The sequence below is a fragment of the Hippocampus comes genome, unplaced genomic scaffold, assembly GCF_001891065.2.
Source record: "Hippocampus comes isolate QL1 unplaced genomic scaffold, H_comes_QL1_v1.1 scaffold156, whole genome shotgun sequence".
Classification (NCBI taxonomy): domain Eukaryota; kingdom Metazoa; phylum Chordata; class Actinopteri; order Syngnathiformes; family Syngnathidae; genus Hippocampus; species Hippocampus comes.
In genome coordinates, this window is record NW_017805744.1 from 578131 (window position 1) to 603980 (window position 25850).

Genomic DNA, 25850 nt, shown 5'->3' on the forward strand with positions numbered 1-25850 from the left:
CTTAAAGCGAAATTGTGTGAAATTACAGGGGGGGGGGGGGGATTTCCTAAAGGACAAAGCAGAGTTCCACTTAGGTACTTTGATGCATGTCACCTTCTCGATTTAGCATTCCAGTCTATAACAGATTGCAGACTGTACAGATGGAACAGAGCGCTTGTGATGCAATGCGTGCTGATTTGGCTGCGACAAATGAACACTAGATGGAATACTTGCAATGACACTTAGCCAAGAGCAAAATAAATACAACAGAAACGCTGTTGGCCAGTCTGAAGGAGACATTTACAGAATGGAAAACTATTTGTCATGTTGCTCGAGTTAGGTTTTTTTTCGATTCACATGGAAAGACAACGACTAAATGTGATAATACCCATCAGGAATATCAAATGAAATTTTGAAAGACCAGCAAGTGTGTGTTATATGGCTTTGAATGTGAGATAAGTGGAACTTCCATCCATTTTCTATGGCTCTTGTGAGCTGAAGCTTGTTCCAGGTGACTTCCGGTAAGAAGTGTGGTTCACCCTGGACTCTGGACTCTGGACTAGAGGTTTCTTGTTCACACTCACATTCATACCGATGGACAATTTAGAGTGTTCAATTAACCGATGCAAGATTTTCACATGGAATAGCCTGATGAAAACCCCACACACAGGGAGAACATGCAAACTCCACATCCGCCTCTCTTTTGGAAATTGTTCCATGTTAAAAAAATGTCTTGATAAAAATTATGACTGCAAGTTTTGATGTTTCTCCCTTCTTTATGTTCTTTTCAGCTATGGACACATCACCATCAGGCAGCCCAACGGCCAGCAGTCCTCCCGCCACCGCTGTGCGGACAGACCCTCCCTCGCCCAGATTTTCCCCTAAACTCACCATGCCAACCCGTCCGACCAAGCTGCTGCCGACCTACTCGACGGCATCCTCTCAGTCTGCGCCTCGTGCTTATTCCCGCTCCTCTTCTTTCCCCAAGCCGACCGCTTCAGTGCACTGCTCGCCCGTCAGAAGCCCCTCTCAGCTAGGGAGAGCGCAGCTCAACGCTGCTTCCTCAGCCACTGCCGAAACATCAGCCACAGCTTCTACCATGCCTGAAACAGGTGTCCTCTCAATATAGTCATTGCCCATTTCATTCCTTATTTGTCATGTAGAGAAAAGGAAGAAAGAATAACAATCTGGAAACTTCACATAACTTAATAAACTCCATTTACACAGGTCTAATGTACATATTCATATACCTGCTCCAGGGCTCGTAAAGCTTTTATTAAGCAGATGGGCAAAGTTTAAAGTAACTTTTGAACATTCATGATTATAATACAAGTGTAAATACACTAGAAGGAGCTCGATGCCAGGCTGGAACGGATAAATGATGTTTCCATCGATTTCAATGGTGAAAGATGATTTTAGATAAAAATCTAATGACTTAAACATGCAAGTCAATACGTGTGTGTGCGTGTGCGTATGTGTGTATACACACACACACACACACACACACACACACACACATATATTTATTTATTTGTAAAACTGTTCTCTCTGTCTCCTTTAAGAGGAGCCAGAGGAAGAGGTCAGTCTCGAGGATGTGGCTGAGAAAGCAAAGTCAGGTGATGCTAAAGCGCAGGCTAAGGTCAGTGTCAACCAGATGGTGGACTTGCTGTGCCAGGGCCATATAAATGAGAAGGCTCCGATCGTGGGACAGTTTAAGTGCCCTTGTGTCATGTGTCCCTCCAGATGGGCCGCTTCTTCCTGGCTCTGGCCCAAGAAAGAGATGAGGAACTGAACCACTGCACTGCGGTCACCTGGCTGATCCAGGCCGCTAAACAGGGCCGCAAAGATGCTGTGAAGCTTCTGCATCAATGCTTAGCCTCCAGGCAAGGTACCCAAAATGTCCCCTGCCATCCCGGTATTCATTTACCAACATGCTGACGTTTGTGGCGCTGGGTCCTGTGTTGCAGGCATTACTCTTGAGAACTACGAAGAGGTGAAGAAGCTGTGCATGGAAACCCGTTTTGAGAGGGGAGTTCGTAAAGCAGCTCTGCTCATGTACTGGAAGCTGAACCCGGAGAAGAAGAGGTTGGTAGCTGTTTCTGAGATGCTGGAGAACGTAGAACACGTCCACACAGATCAAGGTATGATGCTTGGGTTACTTGCTGGCAACGTCAGGTACACAACTGCTCACAAAAAGTTAAGTTTATGGAAGCCACAGATTTGTTTGCATTACTGTTGTAAACTGACTTATGATTTACTGACTTTGTGTTTCCGCCACACTTGTGTGGTAGAATTTTGTGAAGCTGTCAGAGTGAACATTTGAAAGGCTAAAACGTTTACTAGGTTAACAACTCTAACTGAAATAGATAATAACCTGTCTTTTGTATTAATTCAATATTGTGATTTAATATGCACTGATTTTTTTCAAGGTCCTCTTCCCATGTATTTTTTTTAACAAACACAAACAACACATTAACCTGTTAACCTCATAATAAGTCTGATGGCATTTATTGGAATACAGATTAATTTACCGTTTGTGTTTGTTCAAACAATACCTGGGAAGAGGACCATGACAAAATAAGTCCATTTTTAATTGTAGTAGCAAAATTGTGAGACACAAAATCATAGTTACAGTATTTTTCTAAATCATTCAGCCCTACTTTAGAGGTCAGTTTAATTTCTGGGCTGAGATTCAAACCCAGTGTTTTTCTGACAATGTCAAACAAAAGTTAACATTAATACTTTGTGCGATGTTCCTACATTTCCAGACAAACCAGCCTCGCAAGGCCCTCTCAACAGCTCTGCAAAGAAACAGAGGAGAGTTCTGCAGACGATGGTGACAAGCGAGTGTAAGTAGCATCGCCAATCTGACTATTCAGGCTCCGCTGAAACCACAGAATGAAATCCAATCATCATCTTGTCTCTGCTAATTAAATGTGAAATGATTAACATTATAAACGAACCATTAAGCCGGGATACATTTTGTGCCATGGTGTCTTTGTAGCCACCACCCACGTCGGGATGGATGAATTTGTCGAGATGACAAAAAAGTACGCCCAGGGAATTGCGCCGCCTCCCGCCTTGGCGACGGTGTCGGGCAGCGACGAAGATGATGACGACGACGTGGTGGTGAAGAATCCAGATGAGCTGCCCCTACACCAAAAGGTAGGAGTGACACGGTCGCCGGGAGGAAGGTTCTTCACGACGGTGTTTCAGCTTGTCCGTTTGTCTTGGCACCAGCTGCTGAAGTTCCCACTTCACGCTCTGCTGGAGATCAAGGAGCACCTCATCGACTGGGCGTCGCGGGCGGGCATGCAGTGGCTCAGCGCCCTCATCCCCACGCATCACGTCAATGCACTTATTTTCTTCTTCATCATCTCCAACCTCACCATCGAGTTCTTCATATTCCTCATTCCTTTGCTGGTTTTTTACCTCTCCTTCTTCTCCATGATTATTTGTACGCTGCGGGTATTCCAGGTCAGACCACCGTTTTCTATTTTGTCTGCGATGTGATGAGGGTAATCGGCACACATCTTTCAAGAATGTTTTTTTTTTCACTCCCGACAGAACTCCAAAGCCTGGGAGAACTTTCGGGCCCTAACTGACCTGCTGGCTCACTTTGAGCCTGGTCTTGATCTGGAGCAAGCTGAGACCAACTTTGGACGGACACACTTGGAGCCCTATTTGTAAGGACAACTTATTTCAATTATGGAATTAGTGCTTGATTAGTTCTGCTCTCTCTGTTATGAACTCAGTGGAACCTGATTTTCATATGCCCTTTTCTTTCTTCACGAATCAGTTTTGGGCAATTTTTTTTTGTTTGTTTTTTTAGGGGGGTAGGGGGGACTCAAAATTGTAACCCGCTTTTCATTCATCGCTCGGTCTTGGTACAAAACCCCACCCCCGGCATGATTCAGCCATTCGTTTTCGAATCAAGCTCGTTCATCCAAAGCATTTTGTAATTTCAGTCTAAAATGTTCAGCAGGCGGCAAAGCTTCATCCTTCATTTGGGATCTTCAGCCATTTTACTCCAGAAGATTGAGGAGAAAATACTTGTTTTTACCTCAGGTACTTCTTGCTCTCGGTGGTCTTCGTTGTGTTCTCCTTTCCGGTGGCCGACAAGTCGTGGATCCCGTGCTCCGAGCTGGCGGCGGTGGCCCTCTTCTTCACAGTCACCGCCTTCCTCAGCCTCCACGCTTCCGCCAAGTTGTTCGCTCGCAAGGCCCTGCTCACGGAAGTACTCTCGGGCGCCTGCTCCCTCGCTTACCTACTGCCGGACTCCCTGTGGGTGCTCAAGATCTTCGGGAAAACGTTCATCTCGGTGCCTCTGGGTGACATCGTGGCGTTGAACATCGGTGTGCCCTGCGCCCTCTACGGCCACCTGGTCTACCTCCTGTTCCGCATGGCCCAGCTGAGAGGCTTCAAGGGGACTTATCTGTGCCTGGTGCCATATCTGGTTTGCTTCACGTGGTGCGAGCTCTGCTTGGTGTTCCTCAATAACGCCACCGCCATCGGCCTAATACGGACTTGCGCCGGCTACTTCCTCTTCCTGTTCGCACTGCCCGTTCTCTCCCTGGGCCTGGCCGCGATACTTGTCATCCAGCTCCTGCAGTGGTTCGTGGCCTTGGAGATCACCAAGATGGCCGTCACACTGACTGTGTGCTTCGTGCCGGTCGTTCTGAGGCTTTGGACCCGCTTCAGCCTGAACCCCATTATGTTGTTTCGTTCGCTGTCCAGGAGCAGCATCGTCAAACTCATCCTGGTGTGGCTCAGCGCCGTGCTGCTCTTCTGCTGGATGTACGTGTACAGATCGGAAGGCATGAAGGTGTACAACTCCACTCTCACGTGGCCGCAGTACAGCAACATGTGCGGCCCATCGGCGTGGAAGGAGTCCAACATGGCCCAAACTCAGATCCTCTGCTCCCACCTCGAAGGCCACAGGGTCACCTGGACGGGCCGCTTCAAATACGTGCGAGTGACAGACATCGAGAACGGGGCGCAGTCGGTCATCAACCTGCTTCCCGTCTTGGTGGGGAATTGGATGCGTTGTCTGTATGGTCAGCCGTATCCTGCATGCGACAGGACGCAAGACGCCCCGGTGGGGCCTCACCCTTTCCTGGCTCCGCCGCTCCAAGACCCCCTCTGTAAACTTAAACAACTTGCCAAGCACGAGTGCCACGTGAAGCGCTTCGACCGCTACAAGTTCGAAGTCACCATGGGCATGCCGCAAGAGAGGAAGACCAAGAACGGGACCTTTGTGGAGGACGAAGACGCCACCAAGGACATCGTCCTGCGCGCCAGCAATGAGTTCAAGTCGGTGCTGCTGCACTTGAACACGGGAAGCCTGGTGGAGTTCAGCACCATCCTGGAGGGACGTCTGGGCTCCAAATGGCCCGTTTTCGAGCTCAAAGCCATTCACTGCTTGTCGTGCGGCAACGCCCGCCTGTCCAGCCGTCGACAGTACAAGATCGAACACGACTGGAGGCGCACGGCCCAGAGCGCCCTGCAGTTTGGCTTCGACTTCTTCTTCAACCCTTTCCTGACCGCACGATTACACCAACCCTCTGACGTTGAAACCGACGCTGTCACGGAAGTGACAGCGTAGTATTCCCTCATCTAACTTGGTGTGGCTTGATTCATTTGTCTTCTGTAACAAACTGTTCTGAGAAAACATGCATTCCTCTAAACGGGAAGATTCAGCTTCTGTGTGAATTTTCATTGTTCTTTTGTGTTTGCGAGTAGTGTCATGTTTTCAAAGGTCAACACTAAAAGACGCCTCCAAAACCTTGGGGTCACATTTGGTCTTGTGACCAATGTTTTCATAATTTTGAAGATGTTTTTTTTTTTAATGTTACCAACTTGTTGCAGAGTCAAATGAGGGGAGTAACTATCGAAGTGCGACTTTTATCAGGCGGTTTATATTAGCAAGTTGCGTTCAAGTGCCTAAATTGCATTTTACATACAAAACATTTCTGGGATTCTTTTCATTTCAAAAATTATTCCAATTATTTATTGTGCCTTCCCTTCCTCTTACGTCTGTGTTTAAAAGCCTGCTGTGCAGGAATCAAAAATGTTAAATGTTATATCTGAATTGGGATCAGCAGTATTTTCTGCTCTGTGACCCAGAAAATAATTCATCGTGTTGTATTTATTGCACATAGAAATGCTGAGCTTTACAAAGAATTGAGTAGCCTTGATTGGAATTTGATAAATTCATGATAAACATGGAGAGTTGTTTTTGTATTTTTTAGAATACTGCGTTAGGATTATTTGCATGTGCTTAATAATGGAGAGTGGGTTAATAAAGAGACATGGATTTTAAGAATATCCACAGTATATTTTGCTGAAGTACTGTGTAAAAACACTAGGTGGTGTCCGAGCCTGCCGTCGCGCTGACTCCCACGAGAAGAGAATAAATGCGACAGAGGATTCTGTCTATAACAATGGATGCAATTGTCGAAATCTTTATTCCCAAAACCTCCCCAGAATTTTTCATTCCTGCCTGTTTGACAGGTTTGTCATCAACGTACATGAGCACAAAAATATGCAAAATTTGACATTAGTTTGGTCAGCACATGGAGAAAAGTGGATTTGTTTTTATTATTCAAAAAGTGAAATAAAAGAATAAATTGTTCTCCAAAAATAAACAATTCTTGACATTAGCAAAGTAATCAGTGAGGAAGGCTGAAGAGATAAACGGAGCATCTCTCTGCTGTCGCTTTGGAGACAATCATCTTGGAAATCATTGAGTCCACAGTCACTTGATGGATTTGAAACAAAATTCTCATACGTGTCCAAAACGAAGGTTGATACAGACACCATTAGGCCCTTTTTTTCTTTTAGAGTAGAACAATCACCCCAAACATTTGTATTGGATCTCCTTTACACTGGGTGGATCCCGTACAGCTTCATTATGAACCGAACATCAGTAAACATGCATCCACAGACGCAAAGGTAAAGAGAGTTCGGTCATCAGTGGTTTCTTCGTGCTGTAAGCATTTTTGTACAGCTGGGTCTAAATGGTTAAGAAGGCAGCCAAGTCAGTCAGTCAGTCTATAGTAGGCTATATCTGTTGTGACATGCAGCATATTTTTGCTTAGTTGCTGATTTAAAAAGGGAAAAAAAAAAGTTTTTTTGTTTTTGTTTTTTTTTTTTTTTTTGCTTTATTTGTGTTGAAGTAGAGCAAAATGCAGCCACAGACCAGAAGCAGAACCTGTGAGATTTGCAAACATGTGGAGGAGATAATTGTGTGCATCCACACATGAAACCGCACTTCTGATTCCCTGTGAAGCCATGTGAGACTCTCCTGAACCGGAGAGATCTTGGATTAAGAGGGACGTATTATAACCATCGTCGTGTCATTGTCATACGTTACAGAGAACGGACAAAAACATAAATGAAGGATATTAAATCAAACATATGACCGGGAACATCAAGGCCCCATTCATCATCACACAACAGGTTTGAATTGGATTACAGTATGTCCATGGCTAAAAATACACAAGAGTGCAGTGAAAAACAAGAACAACATGTAAACATCTCTCCAGTCTGAGGTTCCTATTCCAAAGAGACTCCATAATCCCATCATGACCTGATTTAAGGTCCTTCTACTTGTCCGAGGTTGATGAAGAGGTGAGCGTGTTTGTACGTGACGGAGGATGCCCATCCGGTCACTTGAGGCTTCGTCCCGTGAGCGTTTGATTGCGTACATTCTGACATTGGTGCATCTTGACTGGCGCTCACGAATGCATCTCCGAGTTGAGTTTGTCCTGGAAAATGTACAAGTTGTTGGTGGCAGCGATGGCGATAATGTTCTCCGTTGGGTGCCAGGCCGTGTGCAGGATCTTCTTGGTGAAGTCCAGGCTGTCCACGCTGATGTCGTCCTTGCGCCGCTTGCCCCCGGCGGCGCAAACCCTGCGTGGCTTGAGCACGGCTCGGGGTTTGCTGCTCTCCCGGGACGCTTCTAAGGTCACATCACGCTTGGTGTTGCGGTCAAACATGCGGAAGAAGTTGTTGTAGGCTCCTGTCATGATCACGCTACACACACGAGAGGAGTGGAGGGACCCAGTTATAGTCAGAAAACTCATCCGCATCGAGTTAGTGGGGATGATGCTGTGGGTTCATGTAAATGAATTTCATGCAGATGGTTTGCGATCAGGTCCAACCTTGATGTTCCATGGATAGATGGAGCTTCAATATTGGGGGAGGGAGGGTGAGATCTTTTTTTTTCCTTTTAGGTCAGTGACTTTCAACCGCTGATTTAGGATTCATGTGTTGCGAAAAAATCATCAAGTGTGCCACAAGAAATGATCAAATTTTACTTAATTGTTCACCACTTGTCTTTATTTACTACAAATAATGTATCTTATCCCAGTGATGTATTATGACAGGCAGGACAGTTATATACTCTACCACTAAATAGCAAAAGCTACAATGAACCTGTGTATTCACTGGTTGTTGCTTTCCAACACATTTTTTATGCAGTAGATTTACGTTCAATTTAGCAGGCCCAGATTTCACACAAAGTACATTTGTGAGTAAACTGAGACAAGAACCTCCATATTTAAGTAGATATTGTATGCTATCGGGGAAATTTTTCTTGGTGTGCTGTGAGACTTTTCCAATGTTAAATATGTGCCTTGGCTCAAGTTTGGAAAACACTGTCTGGAAAAGGTCTTTTCCGTTGAGTTAAGCCTTCAATGTAGTTCTTGTTTCACTAAACAAATGCAGCTAATCTCTTTATAGGCTGCCATGGGTAGCTTGCAGTTTCTCTTTGGGGAGTGCGACATTTAACACACTCCAACAGCCGCCTGATAGGTTGGCTAATTTTTGAGCCAGCTGTAATTGAGTAAGCCTGGCAAGGTTAATTCATTCGCAATAGTGTTGCCTTAAGATCAGAGTTTGACTTGTTTCATAACTACGCTGGTAACTAAAAACACGCATCTCTCCTCTTTGAAATGAATAGAAATGTCATTATTCTGTTCCAGCCTCCCCAAAAACCCCATACAACATTTTGGTAATTGGTTATTAATGAGGAAAAATCCCACTAGAATGTTCTTTACATTAGAAATCCCGAAGCAATGACATAATTGAAAAGAATGTGAAGGATTATACTTTATGTATATCATGATTTAATCCATTGTGTTTTTTTCTAATGTGCATGACTTGGCCTCTGACAGCAGTGTAGTATGTTCTTTCAGATGCAAAAAAAGAGTTTCTACTGTAAGTAATTCACTCAGTAAACTGTAATATTATTAGTAATTTTTCAAGGAGGATAAATAATATAACTCTGTAAGTATCGTTGTATTTTATGTTTATATGTGTTGCTCCACCATTTGTATCATTTGCTTAAAGGGCTATAACATGGTGACACCAATGTTATTTGTGAGCCTATTTTTTACAATAATGTTAGCATTTAGCCAGCAGACTTTAGAGCAAAGCTACATGGTTGTTTTAATACACAAATGTGATTCTCTTTTTTTGTTTTGCTTGACTGTCAAGTTCAACTGGGAGTGGCAAACAACTTGATGCCTCTTTTTGGAAAAATTGTTCACTAACTCCCAAACAGCTGCTTTTTTTATGAAATGACTTGGGTTGGGTTCAATGCCAGCATACAGTGCTTGCATCTCAAATTTTCCTCCGAAGTCACAGCAAAAAAGAAAAAAAAAAAATCAGTTGAAGGCATACTGTCGGGTCAGTCAGATCTTAATACACAACTTGTAGTGCCATGGTATGAAATTTTCAAACAATAGTAGTGAATGGGCTTTGGCTATGGTGATATAAAAATACAGACGGACAATAAAGACAGACCTGTCTGAGCCGTTCCAGGCGCACTCGAACTTGTCGAAGATGCAGTCATTTTCATAAAGGGAGCACAACTTGCTGCGGAGGTAATCGTGAACCTGGAGGAGCACACAGATTAAAAATGAATCTAACACACATCTGCTTCACTTGGCTATTGACTGCAAGTAAACTAAAAATAGAAGATGAAATGGAGGACACACACACACACACACACACACACACACACACGCACACACGCACGCACACACGCACGCACACACGCACGCACACACGCACACACACGCGCGCACGCGCGCGCGCACAGAGGAAACACATTAACTGTGCACAGTTGTAAGACAAAACCTCCCCGAAGGCATCGCTAATAAGACAACACCCGCCCTCAGCAATATTATCTACCAGGAGTACATTTTAATCGAAAGCGCAATTAACATCCAGCTATTATCACACACCAAGGCCATGATAATCGAGATATGCGAGCACACACACGTATAATGGCCCCCCTCCAGTGATATAATGCAACACGCCTGTCTCAGCAGTGTGTGTCGGCTCTGAGAGGCTGATACACAGTATACACCTTCGTTGCCACTTTGCTCTCTACTGAGCCCCCTTTTCTCATTCTGACAGTTTTGTTTCCCCCATCAAGGGTCTCTTTCTATGGTGGGGGTTACTGTGTCATTTCGGGTATTAAATTATATTCTTGTGAATGCATGTTCCATCATTTTAAGTACAGTGTTTTCTTCTTTCGGGATGCGGGGCAGTTTAAATGGACTTGCCCCTGCTTCCTCTAATCACCTCGCAATAGTTACAAAGTGCTACTATCTTTCTGCCATATCCTAAAAGTCTTCCTCTCACTTCCTCTCCTTGCCAACCCCTCACCCTTCTTTCCCTCCCTCTTCCACCTCCTCCGTGCTGCATTGCAGATCTAGGTGTCAGGCACTGGGTAAAGTATCCCTTCTTCCTGTTAATCTTCAATGAGAGTGTAAATAACTCCTCATCTTCCTCATGTGCCCCTGCACACTCAGATACACACAGACACCCTTGGAGCGAGTTGTGACCACGCATTGAAAAAAATAAAACCAAAAAAGTTATGGTATGACTGCACACGTATTTGTTTCAGACCAAAAGGGCCAATTAGATGGGTCTCTGGATTTAAATTCTTTAAGAGAACCGGGCGGCTCGGTGGTCTACTGGTTAGCACGTTGGCCTCGCAGTGCAGAGGTTCAATTCTGGCACCGACCTTCCTGTGTGGAGTTTGGATGCCCCCCCGTGCCTGCAAGGGTTTTCTCTGAGTAAACCAGTTTCCTCCCACATTCCAAAAAACATGCATGGCAGGTTAATGGAATACTCAAAATTGTCCCTAGGTATGAGTGTGAGCGTGGATGGCTGTTCGTCTACGTGTGCCCTGCGATTGGCTGGCAACCAGTTCAGGGTGTACCCCGCTTACTGCCCATTGACAGCTGCGATAGTCTCCAGCACGCCCCGCGACACTTGTGAGGATAAGCGGATCGGAAAATGGATGGATAAAAGAGAACGATATCGAAAACGGGATGTTTGGGAAAATTCAGGCTCAGCAACTTCTCAATACAAGTAGAGTAGCTACGCGTAATTCAATGCCGATGCATACATTTCTGCCATTACCCAATGATGTTTGTTAAAGAATTGTGCAGTATTTCTAAATTGGATGATAACCATCAATGACAAGTTTGGATGCCACAAACAAAGCAAAAAAAGAATAATGGAACAAGCCTGGTGCACTTAATGCATTCCTTGACAGCAGTTTAGTCCACCCTGTCCCCTTTCATTGGGGTCAAACATGAAGAAAAAAAAAAAGACCACAGCAGGCCATTGCCTCACCTGGTAGGTCTCCAGGGGCTTGCTCTCCATGTTGAGGTCCCACACTTTGGCAGTCAGGTAGTCTCTGGTGAGCAGGTAGCGCCCGCTGTGGCTAAACTTGACGTCAGACACAGAGGAGATGATTTCGGAGAAGAAGGAGCGAGCGCTGGGGTCCTCCGGCTCCTCAAACACTGGAGGGGAGGCAAACATGTCAAACCTGATAAATGTGCGCAGCGTCACAGTGGGATTGAATTGAGACAAATTGATGGACACAGGTGACAATAAGCCACAAAGACTATGGTTGAATTCACATTTGATGCTCTTGTCCAGATGTCTCAATGATCAAAGAGCAGCGAATTACATCACTGAAACAGTGCTTTACATTTTTTTTTTTTTGCCCGACCGTCATAAAAATTAGAAAGAGACAATCGTGCGTCATAAAGTGTTTGACTGCTTTAATATGCACTCTCTACATTTTCTGAGCTGTCGGCATTTTAACATTTTGAACAAAAACACATTTTTCACTCAGTTTATCTGTTTTATACTTAAGTGTGAACTGGATAACTGGGCTTCTATGGTAGTCCAAAATGAACATTCAAGTCAAGTACAACTTTATTGTCAAATGCGCTGTATGTGCATGCCCATTCATAACTGCAGAGGAAGCCCAGGAGCAAAACTGTTGTTCCTTACTGCAACTTCAAGTCATTCGATTTGTCCGTAAAAAGCGAATTTACTTTATCTGACATTTTTAGGACACAAGTAGAGCATCTCAGTAGGTTTCTCACATTTGGAGTGTCGGTCACACAGCGCCGCCTCCCTCATGTCACAGAGGCGCAGGGTGCCTTTGCTGCTGCTGTACACAAACAGGTTACAGTGGTGGGGGTGAAACTCGGCTGCTGTGATCACCTCTGTCAGATCCTCCATGTTGGCTGGCTTGATGTCCACAATGTCTGAGGAAAAAAAGGCGGCATCGCTCAAGGAAACAACAGTCGGCTTATCGAGACTGATTTTGCACTTCCATTAATCCGTTGAATTTATTCACTCAATGAGTCCCTGAGAAACTAATTAGAAATGCACTCAAGTCTCTTATAAATATGAGCAGTGTAAGTATTTTGTAAATGGCAACACAACCCGCCCTGTACATAAATCCTTAAAATCATTACAAGAGAAAAAAGTAAAGCAATATAAGTATAGACTGTGAGAAAATCCATTTGACAGTCAGATCATTTGTAATATAATAAATCCTTTTCTGGGTCAGGACCGTGGCAATAGCGTAACCTATTGAGCTGCAATAAAGCTCAGAAAGGATCTGAAATATTGATGCAGTCTTTGAATTATTCATCAAGATACATTTTCACTCCCCAAGAATAATATTCCCCTCCCCCAGTGTTGTTTCTTTGTGCAGCAAAGTGGCACCGAATGCGTGCATGTACATTAGTAAAACATTCCTTTCCAGCATCATTGTGCACTATTTATGCCGCGTCGGATCGTCTCCCCATGAAGTCAACAAAGGATACTGAAGCTGCGGTTGGTGATGTCCAGATGCCAGAGGTTTATCCTCAGGTCATCGGCGGACATGTAGGTCTCGTGGTCCGAGTTGACCGAGATGGAGTTGACGTGATAGGTGTGGGCGTTGGCAAACACCCGCCGCGGGCTCACCTCCACCATTAAGTCTATGGGCTTCAAAACAGGCACCTGTAAAGAAGAGCGAGGCATTTACTCTCACGTGTGACAAATTAGGAGATGACAAAGATGGCATAAATACAGACAGTAGATTCAATTTAAGCAATTAGATTCTATATCGTAAATTAATATTTAACCGTCTGCTTCCATTGGCATTCATAATTCATGCCCGAGCCCAAATTCATTTGTTTAATGGTGCCATGGAGTTGCAGTGCTGAGCTTGATGGAGAAAAAGCTCATTTGGTTGCTTTTCTATGACCGCACAATTTGTGTGTTGTTGTTCTACACTACCACACAACGAGTTAATGCAACCAGAAACAATTTGACAAATTCAAACAAAGTACACAGTTGTCACGCTGCTATTCACTGTGAATGGATGGTTTCCATGAGCGTACATTTTGGGGAATAATTATTCATCACAACTTGAGCTGGGAATGTCACATTCAACATGCCAGGGCTAAACTTTCAAGCACAGTGAGAGTTTTGGGACATGTAAAACACAAAAACATGTTGAGTTATTAATCACTCTATACTTTATCTTGTACTCTTCTTGTCCTACAAAATTTAACTAACTGTGCTGAATTGTGGGAAACTACATGTAAACGTGCACTCTAAATGATAAGCCCAAAAAAAGAACCAGAGGAATCGTGTACAATGCAGGATACTATGAAAACACCAATGCATTGGTTTTTTGTTTATTTTTTTAATTATTATTATTATTATTATTATTATTATTATTATTATTATTACTTACCTGTAGGGAGGTTACAGTGGAAATGTCCTTGATCCGACCCTCCTCATCTTTCAGGTTGTATCCCTCCGGACGTTTGTCTCGTTCACTCACCTTCCACAGCTTAATGGTTTTATCTGTTAAATGAAACAGAAAAATATGATTTATGAATTTCTGTGCTTCTTGATGTATTGAAATGTATGTAGAACCCTCCATTTTTTAAAAGTAATTCTATGTATTTATTCATACATCTTCATGCATTTATTTTGGTGGCTTTTGTAAAGGATAGGTGGAAAATTTTGTGTGGGTGAGATAAGTGTAGTGAGCCTACACAAATTAAATGTTTAAAACTGCTGAACCTGAGTCCTATCCAATCTCTCTGCAATGCATTGGTGTGCGTGTGCGGCGGGGGGTGGTGAATATGTCACTCTTTCAACTCTTTATTTACGCATCTTACCAAGTGCCTCTTTTTCCTTAATGAGCTGCAGACCTGCACAAAAGCTTGCCATTTTTTTCTCTCTCCAAACACAAAGGCCTCACTCACCCACTACAGAGCACTATGGCTGCGGTGCACACACAGACTGCTGCATGAAGCCAGCTCTGTTTATAAAATTGAAAAAACAAAGTGCCCATCTCTTTCAGGTAATTATGCAATTTCCAATCACGTGATTGAATCCGGAAAACTATTTTGACCCCGTGAATAAATATATGAATGATGCACTCCTCTTTCAGTCATATACTCTCAAACTAAAAGACGCGCACTCATCCAAAACAACACACATCCTAATTCAATACAAAAATGACAGAAGCCAGCGCCGTCAGTCCTTAACAGAAAATCCCCTTGCACAACGGGAAGTTGGAAACCTAATAAATCTCTTTATCTGAGGGAAAATCTACTTAGGTTTTGTAACACTGATTTCAGTGTAACCTTAATACCATTTATCCCTCTAATGCTCTTCACTTCATCACGCCCACTGAAACCCTGACCTCAGACATTGTCTACGTGAGGTTAAACGTCCCAGGGGGAAAAAAAATTGCCCTGGCGTGAGGCAATATCTAAAAAGTTCTTTTCAGTGCCACCTGATTTCATAACAAAACTCACCATTGGTGGAGAGGAGGAAGTGTGCCGCGTTCTGCTGAGGCAGCCATCGGATTTTATTGATCTTCTCCTCGATCTCCAGACTCTTAAGGTAGTCAAATTCTGGCTCATGGCTCTGGAAAGTGCTGTAGACGTTGTACTCTCCCTGGGAGAACAGCTCGGTTTTGCTCTGCGGACAGGGAAAAAAAAAAAAAAAAAAAAGGGGGGGGTTGATGTATGTAAAGACGAAGAGAGGAGAGCTGAGGAGAAGCATTTTATTAGTCAAACAGCACGTTGTAACATCAGTGAAATATATCTTGAGGAAGGAGTGCGGTGGTGCAGACTTTGCAGAACTGTCATGATGCACACAGCAGGAGCCTCAACTATTTAGCAAACTGTAGCTGGAGAACGATCAGACCTCATCCATCGTTCCACTTGCGGATGAGGTGAAACTACCTTAACTCTGTGTGTGTGTGTTCGCATGTGTGTGCGCGCGTGAGCCTTTATGGTGCAGTGTCTACCTCAGGTTCTCGCTGAAAGATGACCACTCTGCCTCCCTTGTCCCCAGTGGCTAGCAGCTCTCCTGTGTGGTTGAACTCAACGGTGGAGATGATGTCGGCTGCACGGGGACAGAAAGAGAGACAATAATGACGGAGGGGATGGGGTAGGGAGTGGGTCATTGCGGGTGTTGCACAAAAAAAAGGATGCATCATCCAGTTTGTCTGCATCATAATCACAAACCGAATGGTGTGGGCTTCAGAAAAAAAGAAAAACACGTCACACATTTGCGTCATTATGATTCACATATTCAAACACTGCAACCCACAAGAGTAGTTTCACTTGAGAAATCATAAGTGTACTTTTTTTTGTTTAAATTGCCACAACAATGAGCTGAAGAGCATTTGTAATTATGCATCACCCAAACTGGATAGTGTGATGTGTTCATTTGCATATTTCTGTCTCCACTTGGCTATTAGAGACTACTTTGTCAGAGATGTTTTCTATCATACAATATGCAGAATATGTCCTCACTTGTCGAATGAAACAACTGAGGCTTGAATATGGTTGAATGTTAGCCTCCACTTGTCAATACGGGTGGCTGTGATGATTTTCTTTGACAAAGCGCCGCTATAAATGCTTTGCAATACTTTTTGGACTTTTGGAAAAAATAATCTCGGATTTGCAGTTTCAAAGAGATATTGGCACTTAATTTGTTGTTCTGGGCTGAAGAATGTCTGCAGAAAAATATCCCCCTGAAATAGAATAAGGCATAATTTTAGGCTCATTTTCTGGTGGTTTCTAGCCAATTTTTGAATACTCACATGTAGGTCAAAAACGGAAGTGAAAACTTTTGCCTACTTCCTAGTTCTGTGGAATAAAGCCACACCGTGTAATTTTGACCTATATTTGAATATCTGGATGTATTTTTAGCCAATATCAAATGAAACTAGAGTGTAGGAAAATGCATTCCTAATTAAGAAGTTGTTTATTTAAAATGCTGTTTAAAATCAGTAAAACTAATCTGGGTTACTTACATTAATTCAAATGGCTTCTGCTTCAGTCACAATTATAAAAACAAAAAGCACAAATCTACCAAATGATCCAAGAATGTATTTAACTAGGTCATAGCCGAGCTTTCCGGGCCTTCAACGAAAGGAGTTCAGAGAGTTTTGATACAAAAGAAAGCAGTCCTCAATAAGCTGTGGTTGTAATAAAAGCAGAGCGCAGGGGGAGCATTTATTGAGAGTGTTGAGATTCAACGCTGTAGTGCTGCCAATTTCATGGCGGCCTTGACTCAGACTGAATTTATGATGAGGGCAAGTGTTGCTTCTCTGCCTTTCCATTTCCCGACACAAGCATGCCACAGCCTTGCTTCTGACGCTCTCACACACCACTGTCCAGGGTCGGCGCTCCTTCTTCTACATTATACATATGGTGCGCTGATTGTCATTTTTGGCCACATCGCACTCCTTTTCTCATCCTAGTGGTTGTCTCTCCATATTCAAGCCTGACGCTCATCCCTCCCCCACAGCACTCTACAGCTCGGCAGTACACTCACTGGTGGTGGTGATGCTGGCAGTGGTGAAATGGGAAAGATGGAGCAGGAAGAAGGGCTTGGACGGAGGCGGTGGAGGAAGGAGGTGGGCGAGGAGGGGTGTCCTCCAACGAGGAGGGTTGCCTTGGTAACAGCCTGAGCCAACGAGTAGCAGTGGTACTCGACTGCCGTATATGGCACTCTGATGGAGGAGGAAGTGGGATTAAATCAATCCAGGAAGAAGGGGCAGGGTGAAATAATTGAGCCACTTCACTTCCGCCCACAAACAAGTTAATTAATTCCTAGAAATCGACAAACCTATTGCAGCTAAACATTAGAATACAGTGTTGCACACTACTGTGCGCGACTGAGAAGTCAACGTGTGTGTCTGTGTGTAAGAGTGAGACAATAGTGTCTTCATAGTCACGGAAAAGCTAAGCTAAGCAAAGACTGCCGAAGCGGCACAAACTGTAGCAGCATCAAATATGCAGCACACATTGTTCTTATCTTTCCCTGTTTGGCAAACCTCACTGATAGCATCTTTCCATCTTCTAACCTTATTCATCTCTTTAACTTTTGAACAGTCAAGGTGCAGAAAAGACAAGTGCTTCATCATAAACTCGTGTATGTGTCTGTGTGCGTGTGTGTGTGTGTGTGTGTGTGTGTGCGTGTGTGTGTGTGTGTGTGTGTGTGTTTTAGTGTATGCATATCTGCAAGGTTATCAGTACAGTGAATGTGTGTGCTGTTGCAAGCAAGCTGTGTTGGCCTCCCACAGAGAGTCATTTGCATGAGGCAGGCAATTCCGACTCGCCACCGCACTGCTGCTCCACCACACATGCAACATCAACAAACACATCTCAACACTCAAATGAGAGTGAACTCAACAAGATAGAAACAAATGTATCATTTTAGCCTATATTGTGAATTGGGCAAAGTATGAGCAATGATCCCCGGCAAGGTCGCGGTTCACCTAACTCAGCAGTGCTACTGTATATCACAGACCTTTTCTGGAATGTACAGTGGATATAAAAAGTCCACATTATCAAAAAATAAAAAACAAAACGAAGATAAAACATTTCAAAACTTTTTCTTCCATTAATATCTTCAAAATCACCGATAACGTTACTGCATTTGTTTGAGAGAGGGCATAAAAATAACTGAACCCTTGTTGTTGTACCGGCATGACACCATTTAAAGTGTCACTGATTAACCCAAAATCAAATTAATATGTTCTGGTCTGCCTTTCCTGACATTTGTTTTGCTTTCTTGCAGAAACAAACACCTAAGTGTTCTGCTAACACCGATTGGTATTTCGAACTGTTCTTAATTCCCTCCACTAGCCTAAGGCCCCAGTTCCACCCCCGCCCCCCTGAAGTTTGATACTGGTGTCACAACAATGCTTCACTGTGGGCATGGTGTTCTTTTAAAGTGATGAGGACCAATGCGCTTGTGCCAAACATACCTTTAGGAATTACGACCATAGAGTTCAACCTTGGCCTCATCAGATAATATCAATATCCCCCAAACATGTGGGAAAATGCATTACGGTCAGCCATTTCAGTTTTACTAGAATAGTCTAGAAAACAGAAAATAAATAAGTAAATAAATACATCAGGAAAGGCCTACTGGAACATCACAGGCACTTTTATTAGTGTATGCGTTTCAATGAGATTGGACAATTCCCTAACGCAATCCAATTGTATAAGAGGTTGCGCCCATTTGTGCAACGATCTTATTTATTTTTATTCCCCACAGGAAAAGAAAACATAAGTAGGTGTACAGTTGACAAGATTTCTCTTAGTCGCATTTTTCTACACCACAAAAATCTGGCATTTGCACAGGAATGTATAAACCTTTTTATATCCACTGTATCTCTTTGTCTGTTTCTATGTCTTGTCTTTCGCCTATTCTGGTAATCTGCAGTGTATGGTGATTGTTTAGACAAAGTCGGGTTTTACCAAGTTTTATGTTAAATACTAGACTATAAATGCTGTGCAATATCAAAATCAAAATCAGCATGAGACTTAATTTTTTAGTTTTACTGTTTTTGTGGTTTCTACTCTCTTTGTTATTAATTTACTGTTTTATCATTTGTTGGATGAATTGTTTTTGCTCCATGTAACAGCACTTTGTAAATGGCACTGGTTGTTTTAAAGTGCTCTGTAGATACAGTGGAGTTGAGTTGAGAAAATATGAGTCGTAAAATAGAGAAAAAGTCAATATGTATGTATGTAATAAAAGCAGTCTGGCAGGATTTTCTTTCTCCTGAGCTCTGACTGGCTGCTGGTAACGCCACACATTGTCAAACAGGACACTTTTAATTAAGCATTTTTGGAAAAAAAGTAAAAATTAATGAAATTTAACTATAAATTGTTCTAAAAAAGGAATGATCAAAAAAATCTAAAACATTATTATAACCCAAGTGACAGGTTCAGCTTTTTTTTTTTGACAGGTCTCTCTCTCTCTCTGTCTCTCTGTGTTCTCTGTGTCTCTCTCTCTCGCTCTCTCTCTCTCTCTCTCTCTCTCTCTCTCTCTCTCTCTCTCTCTCTCTCTCTGTCTGTCTTTAAAGAGCAGATTTTGGGTGTTTCTGAAATGCATCCCCCATAATAAGTAGGGTGGAGGGGGGTGGGAGTCACTGTAGTCCTCATGAGAAGGCAAAAAGTAAATAAATAAGAAAAGCAATGCCTTGGGGGGGAAAAAGCAGTGGGGAAAGAGAGGATATTGGGGGCAGGCAAGGGGGATTCTTTTTTTTAATGAGAAGAGATACAACAGGGACATAGAGGGGAGCAGACTTCCCACTGTCCCAATTACGGATAAGTCCGCTTTGGGAAAACATCAACCATTAATGCACAGCCAAAAACACACACTCCTTAAAAGTGAGGACAAGATGCTGCTCAGCAGGAGATGTTTGTGTATGTCATCTAGGATGTGTGTACAGCATGTGCCCCCAGCATGTACCCTCAAGTGTACGTGTGCACAATTGTGTGTACTCAAATTACCCAGCAGAGAGAAAAAAAGAAAGAAACGGGTTGGGGAGAGGAGGGACATGACTGTCTGACGTTAAATCGATCCCTGCAATTTAGGAGTTACTGTAACTAGGGAAAAACGGTGTGTGTGTGTGTGTGTGTGTGTGTGTGTGTGTGTGTGTGTGTGTGTGTGTGTGTGTGTGTGTGTGTGTGTGTGTGTGTGTGTGTGTGTGTGTGTTGGAAAAACACAAATATAGAGAAGTGATTCTGGGATAGCACAGCATGGGATCTTGGACACAGTGAAGCAAAGTTGGTGTGAGCCTAATGGTCATTGACACAAACAATTAGAAGCAGCATGCTGGCAAAACAACTATTCATCAGAGACGATTTAGTTGCTCAGTTCTGAAATTAGTTACGCTAAACAAAAACACTTTCAACAGATTTGTCAGACTACCGTGACAAAACATTTGTAGCTTAGGGATTTGCGCCCAGTTTACCACTCAATGTTATTGAAAACTGATTAAGCATCAACAGTTTTGAAATCCTCAAATGTAACCCTGTGCATCTTTGACTCGGGAGAGGAAAAGAAGACTGCGCTTCGTCTGGTCAAGCTATTTATGGAAATCAATCATACGCACACACACATTCTACATCACACAGTCTGAGATAAAAATAACATGGTTGGTTCAGCAAAAGTGGCACACAAAAGGAATAATGCAGACTGACAAAGTGAGGTATGAAATATTTGTGATGCGCAGACGCAGACTGAATAATTCCCCAGACACACACACACACACACACACACACACACACACACACACACACACACACACACACACACACACCGTCGCATGTCTCAGATTGACGTCGTGTGGCGCAACTGTTCAGGCATACTGTACATGTGACCTTTGGGGTGAGAAGAGGATAGAGCACACACACCTTCAGTATAAGAGGCAAACGGCTCAGGCTCCAGAGAAAGGGTAGTGATGTCGGAGCACAGCACCTGGATTGGGCTCAACATCCTGGGGGAGGACTCCAGGGCGGAGAGGGGTGGACGGGATGGGCGGAGCTCTTCAGGCTATAGCCAGGAGCAGCCCTGCAACAGGAACAAGGATGGAGGAAGAAGAAAAGGGTTGCGAGTGGGAAGGACAAAAGGAAGGAAGTGGGGAGCGAGAGTGAAGGTGGGGCGTGGGTTACTACATCACCATATTTGGCCAGGAGCATTCACCGAATAGCTCAGAGAGGTGATGCAATAATGACTACACTTTATTTATGACACATTATGTGCTTTGGGGTGACATTTTGCGGGGAGAAGAAGTCATGCGGGGCGGACACGGGTATATAGCTAATTGAACAGAAGTGAAGTCCATATGTCAAGGAAGGCCTTCGTTTAAATGTATGACTGTATGACTATGACTATGACAAAGGAAAATAGATTCTTTGACCATCATAACAGAAAGAGCGCTGGAAGAAATTGCCACCGTATTTCCTCAAATTGTGGCCTCGAATAGATGACATGACTCAATTAAATGCTGAGCATAATTTCCGATCAAATGAATTCCTCATTTTCTCCCCTCACCTAAAAATACTAACAGGTGCTGCTCCATGGTGAAGGTAAGTCAATTTATTACATTTGATGCAAATCATGAGTAGAAGTCATCCAAAGAACACAGTGGTGGTGTGACCATTCAGTCACTCATTTGTACAAATATAAGTTATTTGACAATACCAGAGGAGTAAATGGACACACAATATTGAAATAACAATTAGAATCCATCCATCCATCCATTTCACAATACGTTTATCTTCACAAGGGTGGCGGGGCGTGCTGGAGCCAATTCCAGCTGCCAATGGGCACGAGGCGGGGTACACCCTGAACTGGTTGCCAGCCAACAATTTAATTTAAATTAAAAAAAAAAAGAATAAAAATACTGTTGTTAAAGAAATCTAAAAAATCCTTTTTAGTAAATACCTCACCTCTAAAGACCCGGGACCCTCTGCAATTGATTAAATATACAAATGAAATTAAACACAGACTGAGAACCAACTAAGGCACATTTTTAAATCAAAGATTGGCATTCACACATATTTCAGGTTCTTGCCCTGAGTTTTGATATTAATTGCTCAAAAGGAGAGAAGTTTAATTTTCATTTGACGAAGCACTTGAGAGACACACAAAAAGATTTTAGCTGAAAAGATGAGCTCATTTAGGTGCCACACTGTGTTAGTAGGCTGATCCAATAGCTCAACAACTAAAAGGGAAACGCAATCGTGTGCCTTTTAAAGAGACTAATCATAAATAAGTCATTGCCAAAAGCGCGCGCGCAGGGGTGGGGTTGGGGAGCGCAGAAGGCAAGGCACAATATTTGGATGAGTAATATTTCATGAGTATTAAAAAGCAAAGCCTCATGCATCCCTGGAGAAAATTCTAGTCCGGTTGGAGCTTTGTGTAACAAAGGCAGCTAGTGAGGAGGGAAAAGGGAATAAAAGAGAAAAGGTAGAAGAAATGGTAAGAAGTGGGGAGGAGAGGAATTGTGATGTGTAGGAGGAAGGTTAAGCAGCCCTCCTTTGTAGGTTTTGAAGGCTAGGGAACTCCCCATGGAAAGGTCTTGGGATGTACTTTTATGTATGCACATGGAAGCTCTCACACACACACACACACACACACACACACACACACACACACACACACACACACACACACACACACACACACACACACACACTTTCATATAACATGACTGAACAAAGACGCACAGGATGTTCTCACAAACAGACACGAATACTGGATGTGAATGCCAGACAGGCAAAAGGGTGAACACACAACAGTCATACAATCAAACACTTTTAGAACCACTCACACTCCTCTCATACTATCTGCCTTCAGCACTAACGGACAACCTTTCAGCAATGTTGGCTAATTGCTCGGCAGATGCGCCACTTCAGCAATGCTGCGAGATGGTCTGGAGGATGTTGGGGAATGAGGAGAGAAGTGGACATGGAAAAAGCATGGAGGAAGAGGAGCGGACGTGGCAGAAGAGGCAGGAATTGAATCATTTCGTTTACTCATGACAGAAACTAACTGAGTGGTCCTCAAGCATTGATTGTCAGCAGGCGTTGGGTCATGTGTTGCATCATCCCATCTCAGTGTGCACTTTATGTGTGTGTGTGTGTGTGTGTGTGTGTGTGTGTGTGTGTGCGTGTGTGTGTGTGTGTGTGTGTGTGTGTGTGTGTGTGTGTGTGTGTGTGTGTGTGTGGCCACCATGCTGAAAGCCCATCAGTAATTCAACCAGAATAGTGCCTGTCTGAGGGCCGTAGAATAATGAATCCTGCCATTATTGGTAGGCGGAGACAACTTGTCAGTCATACCGGCCAAGCATGAAAAGCAGCATGTTTTTTTATCACAGACTGTTGCTATGGCAATAATACATGCTTGCTGGTGACTGATGTTACCAAACGACTTCCTGCAGCTCTGTGGCCTATCGGACAAAGGCAATATTACTAAGAAAAAAAATGTAAAAGGTCGGGAAAAAAACTCCTACAAAACACAACGGGAGAGGCACACGCAAAGAAAATTAACACCTTCAACAGGCTCCACTACACGTCTCTTCTGATTAACGCTAAATGAAGGCAATTATTTCACAGCACGGACTCAGAACCTCAATTCAAGTGACAGGGAGGAAAAAACATCTGTCATAAAAGTGAGATAAGCATTATAATTGTGGTTAACAGAAGGCGTGGAGGAGCAGAAACCAAACAAAAATGTGCTTATGTGTGCAGCTGGACTGGCAACAATATTCCCCCTGCTTCAATTTGACATCCCGCTTTATTACATTTGGGAAGAGACAAAGCACGTGTCTCACAGAGGTGAGGTTTGAGACTAGAGGCTCTATTTTTGTAGACAGCACAGATGCACTTGGCGTAAAAATTTTCATCCAGATGAAAGCCTCTTTTAGCGTATTTGGGGATTTGGCAGACCGCACTGTGCCTCACTGGGCATTGCAGCTGACCAAGGGTGTTTTCTTTTACTGTACATGCTCCCGACACACCTGACTATTTGGTAGCTGAAAGTATACTAATATTTAGACTATCTAAAAGCAGGTCTAAGTTGTGGCGCAGGTGGTGTAACACGATGTTGATGGATTTGATCAAAACGCAGGCAGATTCCGAGACCTGAAAAATATTTTTAAAAGCAACCCCGGCCCCGCGGCACAGCTATGGGTGTGAGGAGGTGTCACATGCGGAGGCACGATCGGAGGCGGAAGGCCGTCTCCAAGTGCCCACTTCACAACTGCCAACTTTACATCATCCGCAAGTGGAGTTCCTTATAAACATACTTTGCGCAAGCAGGACAGATCACTTTTTCCCTGCAGTGGAAGTAGAGTGTGGTACACAACGGAACACGACAGTTACAAAAAAAAAAAAAAAAAAAAAAAAAAAAACAAGAACCAGAAGAAGAACAAGCGTATAATGAAATATGTAGGAGACCTTTAGTCAGGATCAGCAGTTTGGAGAATGAATTAATGATTCGGAAGACTTGCTAAAGATAGTTTAATTTTGTAAATTGGAGAGAGTTGGTTATTCCTTTTTGCTGCTGCTGTCAGCACTTCATCGATGAATACAGATTCAGAGAAAGATTATGGGGCAGTCGCACACATTTGTTCACGCACTCCCTCCATAAGTCGCATATGTGAACATGTGTGCATATGTGAACATACAAAGATTCACTCTGCGATCTGCTTACCTTCAGTCACATAGTTGTGGTTGGGGAGGAAGCCGCGGTGGTTGAGCGTAGGGGTGGCGTCAGTGTCTTCGCCCATCAGCGGGGCTGAGGGGAGCGCCCGTCCTGGGGGGGCAGCGTGGTGGAGGTGGTGGTGCTGAGGGTGGCAGAGTGGTATCGGAGGGGGTGGTGGGGAATCCGGCCAGCGCAGCGCCCATTACTGCTGCTCGCCGACGCCTCGTTAGCAGAGAGCCGCAGACATCCTACAGCTGATGAGGATGGAGGGGGGATGGGGGCAGGCAAGCCGGTGTGCAAGTGGGCCTGTCCCAAGGGTCCTAACACAGCCAAGCGGGGGCCAGATGTAAACCTGCAAAGGATGGGAGTATGCGTGAGTTCATTTTAGAAAAACACAACTTCAGCCTGGCAATACACACGCATATTTAAAGGACATATTAAACAGAAATAACTCTCATCATGTATGGATAATCCAGCAGAGGGAGTCGGGGGAGGGGAGTGTTGGATGAGCCGATGGTTGGTGTCTCCGCAGTGCTGATGCTTCTGCACCAAAACTCACAAGCATGGACACACACATCCGACACCGCAAACAGACCCACCTGCGCGTCTCTGCCGTAGTACCTGGAAACTCTTGGAAGAGCCTTCAGAAGAGAATATCACTCCTTTCTTTTTGGCTGATAATTGTCCCTTGATTCTCCTGCTCTTCAAGAATGAGGAAAGCCCGTTGGTCCTGCTGCAGTCTGCTCTCTGGTATGCAAAAGGCAGAGTGAAAAGGTAGAGAGGGAGGCAGGGAGAGAAAGTGCCTGTGTGCTATGGTGAGTGTGTGATGCGTTTGGCTCAAGCCATGCCCACTTTGCAGCACAGCCAATCATGACAAAGACGGGATCTCGCCTGACCACTGAGCACAGGTTATTAAAGATAGGAGTGAGCAGTGGAAGGGCATGGCATATTCTCTGATAGACATGAATTGCCACCACCGTAACTAAAAGAAAATAAATGGAAGCGGC

At 43.8% G+C, this 25850-nt stretch overlaps 2 protein-coding genes across 8 annotated transcripts in view; one reads left to right on the forward strand and one right to left on the reverse strand.

The window, feature by feature from the left end:
• Window positions 1-6206, forward strand: part of wfs1b (Wolfram syndrome 1b (wolframin)) — a 10518-nt gene extending 4312 nt beyond the window's left edge. For 2 of the 6 annotated variants that reach the window (XM_019884154.1, XM_019884151.1), the window contains exons 2-9: window positions 771-1091; window positions 1542-1618; window positions 1723-1867; window positions 1947-2120; window positions 2748-2828; window positions 2984-3456; window positions 3547-3665; window positions 4048-6206. In XM_019884154.1, the coding sequence (XP_019739713.1) occupies window positions 773-1091; window positions 1542-1618; window positions 1723-1867; window positions 1947-2120; window positions 2748-2828; window positions 2984-3456; window positions 3547-3665; window positions 4048-5584 (2925 nt within the window). In that variant the 5' untranslated portion in view covers window positions 771-772 and the 3' untranslated portion in view covers window positions 5585-6206. Of the gene's footprint in view, window positions 1-474; window positions 545-770; window positions 1092-1541; window positions 1619-1722; window positions 1868-1946; window positions 2121-2747; window positions 2829-2983; window positions 3457-3546; window positions 3666-4047 lie in introns of those variants that run through there. The other 4 variants (XM_019884152.1, XM_019884153.1, XM_019884155.1 and 1 more) reach the window with 4 other exon arrangements.
• Window positions 6207-6427: 221 nt separating this feature from the next.
• LOC109524360 (serine/threonine-protein phosphatase 2A 55 kDa regulatory subunit B gamma isoform) lies at window positions 6428-25643 on the reverse strand. Of its 2 annotated transcripts, XM_019884159.1 has the most exons (11): window positions 25443-25643; window positions 24853-25195; window positions 21048-21204; window positions 15629-15726; window positions 15132-15297; window positions 14054-14166; window positions 13134-13311; window positions 12402-12566; window positions 11638-11807; window positions 9790-9881; window positions 6428-8016 (listed from the first exon to the last, which is right to left on the reverse strand). In XM_019884159.1, exons 3-11 carry the CDS (start codon window positions 21127-21129, stop codon window positions 7719-7721), a joined length of 1362 nt encoding a protein of 453 aa, XP_019739718.1. In that variant the 5' UTR covers window positions 21130-21204; window positions 24853-25195; window positions 25443-25643; the 3' UTR covers window positions 6428-7718. The 2 variants fall into 2 exon arrangements, with proteins under 2 accessions (XP_019739718.1, XP_019739719.1); XM_019884160.1 differs by lacking the exon at window positions 21048-21204.
• Between the last annotated feature and the right edge of the window lie 207 nt (window positions 25644-25850).